The sequence below is a fragment of the Lampetra fluviatilis genome, chromosome 10 (assembly GCF_964198595.1).
Source record: "Lampetra fluviatilis chromosome 10, kcLamFluv1.1, whole genome shotgun sequence".
Taxonomy (NCBI): Eukaryota; Metazoa; Chordata; class Hyperoartia; order Petromyzontiformes; family Petromyzontidae; genus Lampetra; species Lampetra fluviatilis.
In genome coordinates, this window is record NC_136284.1 from 5,147,486 (window position 1) to 5,162,052 (window position 14,567).

Consider the following 14,567-nt stretch of genomic DNA (forward strand, 5'->3'; position numbering starts at 1 on the left):
TGGGTCCATTCGCTGTGCGCGGGCTCGGACGATTTGTCAGGTGTGCAGTTGGGTGCGCTGCGCGAGTTACTCATGGAATTCTCTGATGTGTTCAGTAAACATAAATATGACATTGGGTGTACGGATTTGGTACGCCACCACATTGACACGGGCGATGCGGCGCCGGTCAGGCTAAATCCCTTCCGACTGAGTCCTACTGAGAAGGAACATGTTCAGTCGGCCGTTAACGATATGCTTGAAGCCGACATTATTTCGCCTTCCTCCAGTCCTTGGGGAGCACCTATTGTGCTGGTTAAGAAGCAAGACGGGTCCTTGCGATTTTGCGTAGATTTCCGTCGCCTGAATAAGATCTCTGTGGCTGATGCGTATCCGCTCCCCAGGATGGACGAGTCCCTCTGCATTGTCTGGTGCGCGATATTTTTCGACTCTTGATTTATTATCGGGATTCTGGCAGTTGCCACTCGACGAAGAGTCTAAACCTAAGACAGCATTTCGGACTCCAGGGGGCTTGTTCCAGTTTAACCGGTTACCCATGGGACTTCACTCCTCTCCAGCGACGTTTCAGCGTCTTATGGAGTTGGTTTTGTCGGGCTTGCAATGGGAGACGTGCTTGATTTACCTTGACGATGTCATTGTTTTCAGTAGAACATTTGAGGAACACCTCCAGCGATTGAGAGGGGTGTTCTTGCGAATGCGATCGGCTAAATTGAAATTTAAACCGGCCAAATGCCACCTTTTTCGTAAGTCCGTTAGATACTTGGGTCACATTGTCGACTCTTCGGGGATCTCTACCGATCCCGCGAAGACGGACTGTGTCAGTTCATGGCCGACACCCACGTCAGTTGCAGACGTGCGCAGTTTCATCGGTTTTGCTTCGTATTACCGCCGATTCGTTGAGCACTTCGCCACTATTGCAAAACCCTTGCACGCTCTAACGGCGAAAGGGGTGAAGTTCCGATGGGGACCGGAGGAGGAGGCCGCGTTCTGCTCCCTCCGGGACGCCTTGGTGGGTGCCCCACCCTTGCGTTATCCGGATTTTGCGAGTCCCTTCTTGCTAGATACGGATGCTAGCAACACGGGCATTGGGGGGGTACTGTCCCAGGTCGTTGGGGGAGTCGAAAGGGTGGTCGCTTATGGTAGCAGGGTGTTGTCTCCGGCGGAGCAGCGCTACTGCGTCACCCGTCATGAACTGCTCGCCATTGTATTTTTCGTACAACAGTTCAGACCGTATCTCTATGGTCGTCACTTTATGGTCCGGACGGATCACGCGGCGCTACAGTATTCGTTGAGGGTCGCCCAGCCCTCGGGCCAATTGTCACGGTGGTTGGAAGTCCTCCAAGACTATCAGTTCACGACCATGTACCGTAAGGGGTTGCGACACACAAATGCTGATGCCCTGTCGCGATTGTTGCCTTGTCAGAAATGTGCGTGTCTATCGGGATCGGCGCGCTGTAAACCGCCGGTTGGGGAAGATAGGGGGGCATTGGTTGCGACCGCGGACACACCAATCGGGGATGTTCCCGCTACCTCTCAGGATCGGGACTCGCTGCTCTCACTGTCGCTGAGTGAGTGGGGCCGCCTCCAAATGGCGGACAGCTCCCTGCTAGCGTTGCGCCGCAGGGTGGGAGGTCCTAACGAGGACCAGGAGCGAACTGGCTCCTATGTACTTAAACAGGGCATGTTGATGAGATGGGACAGTTTGTCCCGGCGGCATGCACTGGTGGTGCCTTCTGCTGTGAGGGGGAAAGTTGTTTTGGCCGCACACGAACGCCTCTTGCATTTGGGGGTAAACAAAACGCTTGCCCTGCTTCAGCGTGATTATTATTGGCCGGGAATGGGGGGCGACGTGGTAAATATTCTGAAGGGATGCGTTGAGTGCGCCAGGCGGAAACCACCGCCCGTGGCAGCTAATCCACCGCTGCAATCCATTCAAGTCTCGCGCACTAACGAGCTTGTTGCGCTCGATATTCTGGGGCCCTTTCCAGTCACGCCTAGGGGTAATAAGTACCTGTTAATGGGGGTCGAATATTTTACCCGGTGGCCTATGGCGTGGCCACTCGCCAACCAGTCGGCGGCGGCTGTGACGGACGCCTTTGTCCAGGGCTACGTCCTGGACAAGGGGGCTCCCGAACGCCTGCTGACCGACCAAGGGAAAATTTTTTCAAGTAAATTGCTGCAAGAGGTGTGCGATCTGTTGGGCACTAAGAAGGTGCGTACTTCCCCGTACCACCCGCAGACGGACGGGATGGTGGAGAGACTCCACAAGACCTTGACTTCTATGCTGTGCCAGCGGGTGTGTGAGGCACATGTTGATTGGGACCTGCAGGTCCCGGGGGTCCTCGCCGCGTATAGAATGGCCCCCCATGCAGCCACGGGGTTTTCCCCATTCTATCTGATGTACGGTCGGGAAGCCGACCCGCCAATGGAAACGCAGCTTGGCCTGTCCGCACCATGACCTAATTCTAAATTGGCAGAACATATTAAATTTAATATTCATAAGCTGACAGAGGCAAGGGAGGCCGCATGGCTTAATTCGCGGGCTCGCCAAATTGCTAACGAGCGGTTGCGTGCACGAAAGGTGTCCGTGCACGACTGGAGACCGGGTGACAGGGCCTGGCTGCATTTCCCTCAGGCGCCTTTGGCTACGTCGCCTAAGTTGTTGAAGCCATGGCGGGGACCCGTGGAGGTCGTGCGTGTTGCACGCCCCCAGTGCGTTCAGATAAAATGGGGAACGCGACGGTGGTACGTCCACCCCTCCCGACTGAAACCGTTCTCGCCTCCATATGGCCTCCCCTTGTGTCGTGAGGGCCGAGCATGTGACGTGACCGACGACCCAAAGGGGAAAATGTCCTTGCCTGATCCTCACATGCTTCCGCCTGATCTCCTCCCAGGTCTCTCGGAACTGACAGCTGCCGACCACCGGCGGCCGGATCTTCGCGGCGGGGCCGGTCCTTTCAGGCCCGACCCGCGCCGTCTAGAGCAACTAGAACCACCGGACGGTCGTCTGCGTCCCGTCCCATATGACGGACCGGCCAGACGGACTCGCGCCAAGGCGCGCTCCTTTTCATGACCTACCATGTGAGGAGTCGAGGAAGTTGGAGCGCCTCGTCGCTGCGGTAGTCACGGGGACGCCGGGCGCGTTCATTTTCTGGAAATCACTTTTATTATGTTGTTCGTCGGGCTGTATATAGCTTTTTATAAGGTGTTGTGTGTTATTGTTGACTTTTCTTGTGTTAATTATCAAATTGTACATAGGTTGCTGTTGTGTTGTTGTTGTGTTACGGGGCACACTGGGGGGGTGGGGGTTTTGTTGTGTTAACGGTGTGTGAGGTTGTTGGTTAGCAGCCGGGACGGCTGCGAGCTATGTGGGGGGGGGGTGATGTAGTGGCGATACGCGCTGGGGTAGCGATCAGGTGCCAGCGCGTCGGGATTGGATGTGTGTGTGGTGACGCGCGCTGACGGTGAGGGATCAGGGGTCAGCGCGGGATCGTGTGTTGTGTGGTGCTGATTGGCTGGGTGCCGGTGACGCGCTGGTGTGGGAGTGATCGGGTGGCAGCGCGGCGTGATTGGGTGATGAGTGGAAACACGCGCTGGGGGAAAGCGGATCGTAGAGATAGCGCGTCGTGATTGGTTCACTAAGGAGCGATGCTCACATCGAGGTCCGCATCCGCTCCGTCTCCCGGGAGGAGGGACTATATAAGGTGATGCGCACAGGCGCACGGGGAGAGTGTAACCAGCGAAGACTGAAGACGGAGAGGAAGAGACAGGGCCCTGCGGTACCCAGTCCCGCTGTCCTGTGAGGACCCGGACTCGGTGTAACCCAGAGGCGGAGTATAGGGGGAGCATGCAGTGTCAGCATGCGGAGTGTGTAGCCAGGGAGCTAGAGTCTACACAAGACGAGTGATGTGTGTAGCCAGAGAGCTAGAGTCTACACGAGACGAGTGATGTGTGTAGCCAGAGAGCTAGAGTCTACACGAGACGAGTGACGTGTGTAGCCAGAGAGCTAGAGTCTACACGAGACGAGTTACGTGTGTAGCCAGAGAGCTAGAGTCTACACGAGACGAGTGGAGTGTGTAGCCAGAGGCATAGGGTCTACACGAGACGAGTGACGGGTGTAGCCAGAGGCCTAGAGTCTACACGAGTTAAGTAAAGAGTGTAGCCAGAGGCCGAGAGTCTACACGAGTTAAGTAAAGTGTGTCGTCGGAAGAATAGAGACCACACGTTGTATTGTGACAAGTCAAGATTTAATAAAAAGTGTGTTACCCGTCAAGAAGTTTCCTGCCGTCATTTCCGATACTTCACATGTAAGCACCAAATCCGATATACAGCTACTATGTAGCAAGTGAAAACCCTACTCGTAAGCCACACAAAAATAAATAAATGGCACCAAAACAAAAGGCACAAACAACAAAAAAGTTATCACAATAGATACATTAGTTAATTAGGTCACATCCCTCAACAGACTTTTGGGGCAAGTGCTGTTTGCGAGTAAAGACAAAGACACACGCACACACACGTATGCATGGGAAGGCGTGTTCCAGTACAGCCTCACATGGTATTGACATGAGTCAATGCAGCACTGCGTCGCGAACATGGCGACCAAAATCTAGATTTGAAGCTTTCGTGACTGCAAGGATTCATACTCTTAGTTCTTTCGGTAAAGTCACGTAGGTAAAAAATGAAATTAAAATTAATAAAAAATTAAAACAATAAAATCACGACGTTTCGGAGGCAACACAAGCTTCCGTCTTCAGGTGAAACTGTCACAGCAAAAAATCTGTATCAAGTTACAGATTTTTTGCTGTGATACAGATTTTTTGCTATGACAGTTTCACCTGAAGACGGAAGCTTGTGTTGCCTCCGAAACGTCGTGATTTTTTATTTTTTATTTTTTATTAATTTTAATTTCATTTTTTACCTACGTGACTTTACCGAAAGAACTAAGAGTATGGCGACCAACGTTTGAATCACGGCCACAGCGAACATCAGTGGCAAGTAACGTCTAAACCAGTTCTGGGTGGCCCCACCTCCACCACTTCACCTGCTAACGCGGGGATTCTACAAACGTGTGAAACACCTCGACATTAAATTTCGATTTAAAGATTTCGTGACTGCAGGGATTCATCTTCTTGGTTATTTCGGTAAAGTCACTTTACCGAAAGAACCAAGAAGATGAACCTCGACATTAATCAGACCCTCTTCAACGAGTGTTTTCATGGGAGAGGAAACCGGCATACCTGGAGAAGACCCACTCATGTGAGGGCGTGCCACTAAAGGGTTTACACCAGGTTCACGAACCCGCTTGCTAAGTGCCTGGGCCCTAGCCACTCACTTTGTTTAACAGCGCACACGATGTCTCTAACTTGGATGTGTCTTTTAATGCATGTGTTCCTCTTTATTTATCGGTATAATATTCCGGGCATGCACCTTAGGTTTGGCATACGGAATACGCATTTAGCCGATAAAGTTTAGAAACATGTTATAAATCCTGACGCTGCATTGAAGCGTCACAGGATGGATGGATAGATGGAGGAGGCCATTTTCTGGTGATAGGGGTGGGTGCTCCACTGATACAAAAAATTGCCTCTATTTCTATTCTGCCAAAATGTCACACGGCTTTGGATGTTGGGTGGGCGCGTCGCGGGATCCATCAATTCATCACAATCGTCTCCTGTCTCCTCCCGTCACCAACGCGCCGCCCTTCTTCCCGTTCGCCCTGTGCTGCCTTCACCGACTGAACGGAAGAGCGGCTATTAGCTCCCAATTAGCGCTGAGATGGAGCCGTATCACACCGCGTGACCTTTAGATAAATCAAACTATTCACTCGCCGTGACTTCAAGCCATCCAGATGAGAAAGAAGCCATGGGGCAGGAGCAGGGCGCAGACACACTTTGGAAGTCGGGGGCGTCCCTACTGGCGAATGGTTCCTGGTGGTCATTGGTTATATTACACATAGGATCAGCGAAGTTCGCTCCCACTTGGCCACGGATTAGAAAAGTTCTACTGTACTATTGCTGTTATGTCTACGCAACTACTGCCTTTCGAGCCTACTGTTTATGTGCTCGTGTGCATTTTAAGGGGTCTGTCATCAGGATACATCAGCAACGATGTCAGTTAACTTGTTGAATAAATAAAAACACGGACTCAACAACTAAACATGTCTTAAATGTTGGGGGCGTCTCTAAGCTGTGTCTAAAAAAATGTTGGGGGTGTCCGCACACACATGACAGCTACAGCGGCTGTGCCTCTTAGGCAAGATGCACCAAAAGGAGTAATGGAGCTGTTGGTGCTGTAAAAAGGAAAACACCCGCGGTGACGTGATTGATTTTCTAAGCTTAGAAAACAAGCCGCATGGTTTGAGTTGTAAATAAGATTTTAGTTGACGATCTGTTATAGTTATCGTTTTAATTGAATGAGTTCAGCTGTCGCACACTCTTAATCGAAATCCCCGCGGAATGTAACAGGTGTTGCAAGAGACAGTTAATAGAAGTGTTGCTTTCATACCAATGGTATATTGCAAAGCCGTAGCCAAGGAGTCAACATTGGGGGGGACCAAATCTTCCAGGGGGTCTGGGGGTCCCCCCCCCAGAAAAAAAAAATCTAAATTTGAAAACTCATTTCCTGCCTAAAATATTAAAAAAATCACTAACACATAGGATGGACTTTGATTTATTTTATACAATAATGTCTAATAGTTTATTGTGTTACATTGCTATGTTTTTTTTCTCTTTAACCTTTTCTTGTTTCATTGTATGTAATGTTTGAGATTAGGTATTAATAAAATACAACCATAGCCACAATCGCAATATATGGGGGGGGGGGGGGCATTTTATTATAATTATGGCCTTGGTATATTGTAAACGTTATGCAATACGGATCAAACAAGTATGACTACCGCTTTGCACTTATTAAACTGCATTTTTTTCGGATATAAGACAGAGCAGCTGACCTTCAGAGTTACAGGTAAGGTAATTCAAAGGCAACTTTATAATGCGCAGTAACAATTTACTGTATTTAAAGCATAACGTTATTAATCAGTGCTTATAACCTGCTTTGACATTTAGCTCAGAATCCAGGACACTGATGAAGAAGGTGGAATAAAATGTCAAACGCGTGTAAGGAGCATGGAGAGAACCACGTGTAGAATTACACTGAGACAAAAAACAGGAACATATGGCAAAGAGGACACACCACAAACATACGTGTTACAGATGTCATATCGACTGTTAAGAAAAATGAGCTTTGGCAGAACACATCGCTGGAAGGGATAATGACCCCTTGAGGAGAACAAGGAAGTAGTTGGGGTCACCACCTTCTCCAACCATTATATAAACGGAGTGGTAGCTACTGCAATCTCTCATTTACTTGATACAGCTGTCGTGGCTGTGACGGTACCACCTGAAGACGGTAGCTTGTGTTGCCTCCGAAACGTCGTGATTTTTATTTTTATTTTATTTTACTTTTATTAATTTTAATGTTTTACCTACGTGACTTTACCGAAACAACCTAAGAATATGAATCCTTGCAGTCACGAAAGCTTCAAATCTAAAACAGCGTCCGTTCGTCGTGGAGCTGGAGCGATTAAATCAGCTCGTTTTTGGGCGCTAGGTGGGTTGTCTCATCACGGGACCATGAGAGGTGACGACGGTCTCTGGGAGGCCTTCATACAGCGGTTGATTGATTATGACTGATGATGATATTATTGTACAAAATCGTCCAAATACCTCACTGGCCCAACACCATGGATGTGGAATTTCCAACACTGGTTCAGAACCCCAAATGACAATGAGTGCCGCCACAACCGCTATTTGAGTGTGGATACATTTAGGGCTTGATTAGTCTGGAATTTGTTTTCACGCGTTTGTGAAATTCTGGTGTCAGCAGGATATTCCGCAAAACGAATGCAATAGTTTCTGGTCTGATTAATCGTGCCTATGATAGAGTCATTCTTCTTTGGTTCTTTCGGTTAAGTCACGTCTAAAAATAAAATAATAAATTAAAATAATAGCGACGTTTCGATTGCAACACAAGCAATCATCATCAGGCATAAAAGAAATAGCAATAAAAATCTAACTAGAAAACTATAGACAGACATAAGCAGACAGACATCACAAGGACACACAGAGAGAGGACACATATCGGCACAGAGAGTTTTATGATAGTCACTTTCAATGCATGCCCACTGTTTTCGTACAGCATCTTGAGATGCGGTCGCATTTATATGCCATATCAATTCAAATTGTAGTTTGTTATAACGGTCTGCGAGAATACAATACAGCAAGTGGATGCTTGAATATATGTTTGCAGACATTTGATTATTACTTCCTCTAAGTATGCATTTTCTTTGAGTACTCTGATATCTATCTATATAAAAAAAAAACCTCTTAAAACAAATGGTATGACTCAGTGAGGCTTTCCTGTGAACACTACATCTTCTGCACAATTTTAATAATCGTCATTATCAGCAGGAACAAAAACAGGAACATCGTTATTGTTATTATATTGACATCATCATTATAATTGTCTTCGCTTATATTCAGGATTAGGTTTTAGGCAGGTATTAATGCATGACTTCATATTTCATGGATATATTTTCCGGGTCCCCCCAAACCCCCCATATTTTCTGGAGTTCAGCCTCTGACAGCTCCTGTTGAAATTCAGCCAACGATGTATGTAAAAGCATTGCACAGAATTGGAATCTGCATCACGGATTTTCGATTTTTTTTGTCCCAGAAGCTCGCTACGGGAGCCTTTGCCGTACACTGTTATAATTGCCGCTGTCCGTGGTGCTGAATCCGCACTCCTTTGCGCCGCCGCCTGGAATCTGGACGCAACACAGCAGCGCAGTGCTGCTGTGTAGTTGAACGCGTTTGTCCCGCGCTACGATAATCTAGTGAACTTCGACGACAGGCACATCCGTGTCACACAGCAGCGCGACAGGCTTTTTTTTTACTATTCGTACGCCTGTCATTGTCTGTGTGCATAGACTTACCTATGACGGCGCTCATAAGGGCTACACATAAAGCACTTGGACCACTCGTTGTGCACCGTGGTTTTCGTCCACTTTAGGCTCATTGGACTCATCGTTCGTTTCCCTCTTTTTCGTCCGCAAATAATACATTCTGGGCATGACACGAGGCAACCGGACCGTTCGTAATTGCTCCCGTATCACTTTGCGCGCCACTCTCCGCGCACGTGCGTCGGCCAGGCTGTTTCGCACGTGACGATCATACGGGGAGGGAGCCTCTCAGGCTGCGCGGAATATTGTGTTCTCCATTAAATCCGCGTCTGCTGCAGCGTTTACAAAAATATCGATTTTCGTCCACCTCGGCAAAAGATAAATGTTCGCCTCTTGTTTGGCGCTCCTGCAGTCGATGAACACAGCCGGCGTTTTGCAATTACTAACGCGGCGCCCTGCACCGCTCCAATCGGGGGTCCACGTGTAACGACGCACGCAGACCGGGAACCGTCACGGGGGCTTAGAGCAGCGCCCGCGCTACATGCTGCGTGATGGACGTGCACCACGTTGCGGAGTCACTCTACCTTCGCATGCACCGGAGCGCACGCGTCTTTGTGCGCCGCCTTCCACAAACACGAGGAAACACCATCCCCCGCTTCCTCTGTAAATCTAAAAATCCCTCGAGAAATAATTATATTAAGCAATAAGGGAGAGCTACTACTGCTGTGCTTTACGACCGCGACACTGTTTATTTACTGGGTGCTTTACGCGAAAAAAAGGAAAGGTGGTCTCGATTGGGTGTTGGGGAGAGGGAGGGAGGAGGAGGGTGGTGGTGAGGAGGAGTTAGGTTAAGATTACGGGTTGGTGTTGAAGCAGAGGGGGGAGGGATCGTCAGGACGGGTGGCTGTGGGGGAAGGGGAGGGGAGCTGGAGAGGAGGAGGGGTGTAACGAGCGACTGGGCGCGCACTGGAACCGCGGGAATCTCACCGGGACCCGCACGAAGCAGCGCCACTCTCACTTTGGCCGGCGGCAGCGCAGACCGCTTTCCCGTCCACGGCTGAGCTCCACCTCCCTGCTATCTCTCTCTACCCACTATAGTATTACGCACCCTCTGTGGAGCGGCTCGGAGTCGACAGCGGAGGCGGCTCTGCGCCGAGTCGGAGCGGGCAAAGCAGAGTCCGGCGTCCCTTCACACGCGTTAGGGGCACCGTGGGACGACGAGACATGGGGCTTATTCCTCTAATAGTGGTCGCTGTCTTCCTGGCACCTCTTTCCGCCAAGGGCTACACGGGTATGTCAACGTGTGCCTGCTATTTTGTGATCTCGATCGCTTGTTTAATTCGTTGTCGCCCTACGTCGCACACAGATCCTGTGCGGCAGACACATCTGACGCGCTTGGTGAATTTACGCGGGTGTGTGTGTGCGCGTCTCGAGTGCGCGAAACTTACAACGGGATTTGTGAGTGTCCCAGCTAAAATAATATCTCTCTATGTGCCATGTTCTCTCTCAAATACGTCGGCGATCATGGCCTTCCTTCCCTTTAGCTCAAGATACTAGATACTTTCAGTTGCATCCGATTGTTCAAATTGCTAATACGATCAATTCGCTGGCTTCTTGTACCTTTAATTGTCCCAGTTAAAATACATATCTATTCAGTTTAAAATGATATACGTCGCCTGACCTTGCTGCTTAGCCCCACACGATGCTGTTAAGTCACTTTGAAGCGGGCTCGTAACGCATCCTCGGGGCGGACAGGCGACGCGATGCATTTGCGCTGCAAGTTTCGTCGTGCACAGGGAACGTCCCGGCCACTCGTCGCCACCGGACATTCGCGTGTTCATAGAAGATGCGATACGCGTGGGCACTAAGCAATGTCAAGGTGGTTTCTGCTCGAAACACGTTTTGGAGCGTTTGATGCGCCTCAAACGCACTACTCCACGGACTGCATTACAGTGTCGTAGTAACTTTGGTTTAGTTAAAGCGAATCGCTATTAGCTGCAACGCGTGTTTACCAAAAACATGGTCGAGTTTGCTAAGCCGTACAGTTGACATCTCTAGCTCTGCAAAACCTATGCGAATGCCAAGTCGCTTATTTTCGTGGCCATCAGTGATGAGATAATATAAGAAGGCGTGACAACTGCAACGGCAGTATGGTGCATGCTATACCCCGGTGGATGTTATCCCCTCCTAAAGCGCCATCTAAGTATAACCATTTTGCAAGTGAGTTTCTGCTATCAAATTACAGAATGCAATTAAGCGTGCAATAATGTATTACACTGTGCCATAAATTGCTCTGCCTGTGCGTGTAGCCTCGCGGTCTCATCTGAACTTTTACGAAGGGCGCAATTGCTTGCGTTTGCACAACTTTCAAATCGATCTCATAAACATCCCCGTCAGCAGTTCACCTAATCCTGATGTGCGTGACCACGCAGTGCAGCCCAGTGAATGTTCGCGTTGTTAAAATGAAAGTTGTTTACAGCCCTTCGTCAATCCACCGCTGGACGAAGGCCTTCCCACGGCGTAGCTGTCATCGGGTTTGTGTGACGAAGAGTGGCCCATTTCGCGTCAGATTAGTCCATCATTCGCTGCTGGTGTTAGCCGTGGCCGGAATCCAACTCAGGCGACATGGTTTATAGCGCAGTGAGTCAACCACTGCCCATCCGCTCCTCTTTCTCGTGTTGTTAAAACAGTTCGCATAGCTCCTTGATCTATCGACACGAGCTAACGTTGACCACTTATACAACTTAACACATGGCATATTATTGACGCTTTCATACCTTCTAGTGCGAGTCAGCATTACTTCCAATATGTTCAACGGTGCCTGCTGTTTGTGTTTTTGTTATTCTACAAGGAACCGTTGTTTTTTTTAGCTCACAAATCTCTATAAATCGATCCTGGGGGGGGGGTGGAATCTGCTCCAACCAGTTCAAGAAACCACACCGAGCCTCGACTCGCAGATGGGACAAATAGACTCATTACTATTCACCAGCCAACCCTTAAATCATGCACGGGCGGAGATCGAAGCGCAGCGGGTTTAATTTGAAGTAGAACACGTTATCAACTCGGAGACTCGCAAATCCAGGACACGTGTGTGCAGGTGCGACCCAGTAGAGTGAATTAGGAGCGGTAATCCGTTTCCAGTGCTATAAAGGTCGGTCATTACCGATGGCCGGTGTGACGCGCAAGGCAGCTGATGCAGCTTTGCTAGGTGGCCGGAGGTGTTCTACTTAATTTGTACAAAATTAATTGAACAATGTTCTATGCGCACTGTGCCGAGTACCATTAACAGCCGTTTAATTATAACTCAAAGCAGCAGAAACCCAGAGGTCGCCGGTTCTATTTCCCAGCGTGGCAAATTGGAGCAATGTCCAAGTTTCTTAAATCCATCTGCCTCTGTCCACCCAGGTTATGTATGGGTGCACCAAGATTAGTTTGTTCGGCGGGTCGCGTGAGTATATTAGTGTGGGTACTGCCACCTCTTTCAAGACGTCTAGCCAGTGTGGAGGAGCAGACCAAATGCCTGCTAATGGAGTCCCTTCATCCAGCAGTGGCGTGAGCAATTTATTGTAGGGTTGCACCTTTATTACCCAGAGAAGGAGCAGCGCATGAGTTACAAAATACAACATCATTACACCGTAAACCACATTTTGCATTTTAGATAGCGGCGTATAAATGCAACCACATCCCAAGCCGCTGCTCATAAACGGCATATTTATGTGAATGAGGCAGTCATTCATAAGCAGAGGACAAAAAGCAAGGCATTAGGTCTGCCACTTTAGGAGTAAGCATGTATGTATGTATGTTGAACATCTTTCGCACCGTACATTAGCCAACCGTGCTAATCGGAGGGTGAGGGAGTTGCAAACTCTGGGACCCACGTGAAGATTATCTGGTGGCTTTGATTGCCAGCTTTGGTGGCTGGAGCGGACAGCGGACGGAAGGGAGGAGATGCGCAATGAGAGAGGAGCAGTAGGCTGGGGCGGTTTCTGGAAGTAGAGTGAGATTAGTTATTCCTTGGAGAATCGGGAAGATGATGAGTGTGATCTTATAAATGGTCCGGGATTAAGTCCTTCCGATTTGCTTGTGTTATTTCCCACCAGTAGCTTCCATGATCTTTGCCGGAAACGGGATAAAGGAGTTGAGAAAAAAAATAGTTGAGTTTAAATTTCGATTTAAAGCTTTCGTGACTGCAGGGATTCATCTTCTTGGTTCTTTCGGTAAAGTCACGTAGAAGGGAAGTAATAAAATAATAAAAATAAAACATAATAAAATAAAATAATTCTCACGACGTTTCGGCTGCTTGCGTTGTAGCCGAAACGTCGTGAGAATTATTTTATTTTGTTTTATTTTATTATTTTATTACTTCCCTTCTACGTGACTTTACCGAAAAAACCAAGAAGAATAGTTGAGTTTATTTATCTGTTTTCCCACCCATTCATTGACGTGGTCAATTCCAATGCGAACCGCGTTGTAATATCACTTGTTTTGCACCATATCTTTAGGCCATGCGCCGTATGGTTCGTACACACACACGCTGCCATAAATTGCATTCCTTGCTCGTAAAATTTAAGGAAACGTGAAGTCTGCTGCCTGTGCCAAAATTACGTTCTATCGTACTGCATCACTGGCTGAGTTTTGGAGGGGCCGTCCGAGCAGGATGGATTTTTTTCTGCGCATAATTCACCAGAGGCCTCTCACTCCCAGAATATTCTGTGTCGCTCATCAAAGGGCGATGAGAAGCTTCATCTGACAAGTATAAAGCTATCTCTCATCAGATGGGGCCAGGACACGAGGATATGTCTCACTATTAACTATTGACAAAATTCACATCTGCTGTTGTTTGATTGCAAACATATATATTGTTTTGCTAAAAAGTCAATTTGAAAGAATCTACTTGAGCAGGAATTTGAAATGAAATCTGTAAATAGATTTACAGAAACGATTCTGCCAATAATTTACAAAAGCCCAATGTTTATTTACTTACAAAAACACGATGACAAATAAAAATGGCTTCAGAGAACACTGGTAGTATAGTGAATTCCCTTTGATATTCCTATTCTTGGGTTTTTTTCGGTAAAGTCACGTAGGTAAAAAATAAAAATAAAAGAAAAATCACGACGTTTCGGAGGCAGCAAGCGTGCTGTGACGGTTCCACCTGAAGACGGAGGCTTGTGTTGCCTCCGAAACGTCGTGATTTTTATTTTATTTTAATTTTAATTTTTTACCTACGTGACTTTACCTAAAAAACCCAAGAATATGAATCCTTGCAGTCACGAAAGCTTCAAATCTAGAATTTGATATACCTATTCTGCACGGCCTTTTTTTCAGAAGTTATTTGAGCAATCCAATGTATTGCTGGGTCATGGTGTCGCACGCCTGTAATCCCGTGCTGTGGAGGCGAGGGTTGGTGGATTGCACAAACGTTGCTAAACTCCCTTTCCATGGATGTCGATGAGATGCCAAAACCTGGCTGGCCAGGAGAAGTAGGTATAGAAAAGTGCATACTAATATCATCTGCCCATTCTATAAGAGATACAGTGTTGTCCCCTCACACACATGGGTTTTCTCCGGGAGCCCCGGTTTCCACTCATTTGTATGAACACATTAA

At 48.1% G+C, this 14,567-nt stretch overlaps 1 protein-coding gene across 1 annotated transcript in view; it reads left to right on the top strand.

Moving 5' to 3' along the window:
* Positions 1–9,884: 9,884 nt before the first annotated feature.
* Positions 9,885–14,567, top strand: part of CNTNAP2 (contactin associated protein 2) — a 151,625-nt gene continuing 146,942 nt past the window's right edge. Inside the window, exon 1 of the mRNA XM_078860254.1 lies at positions 9,885–10,250. Coding sequence (XP_078716380.1) covers positions 10,184–10,250 — 67 coding nt within the window. The 5' untranslated portion in view covers positions 9,885–10,183. The remainder of the gene's footprint in view (positions 10,251–14,567) is intronic.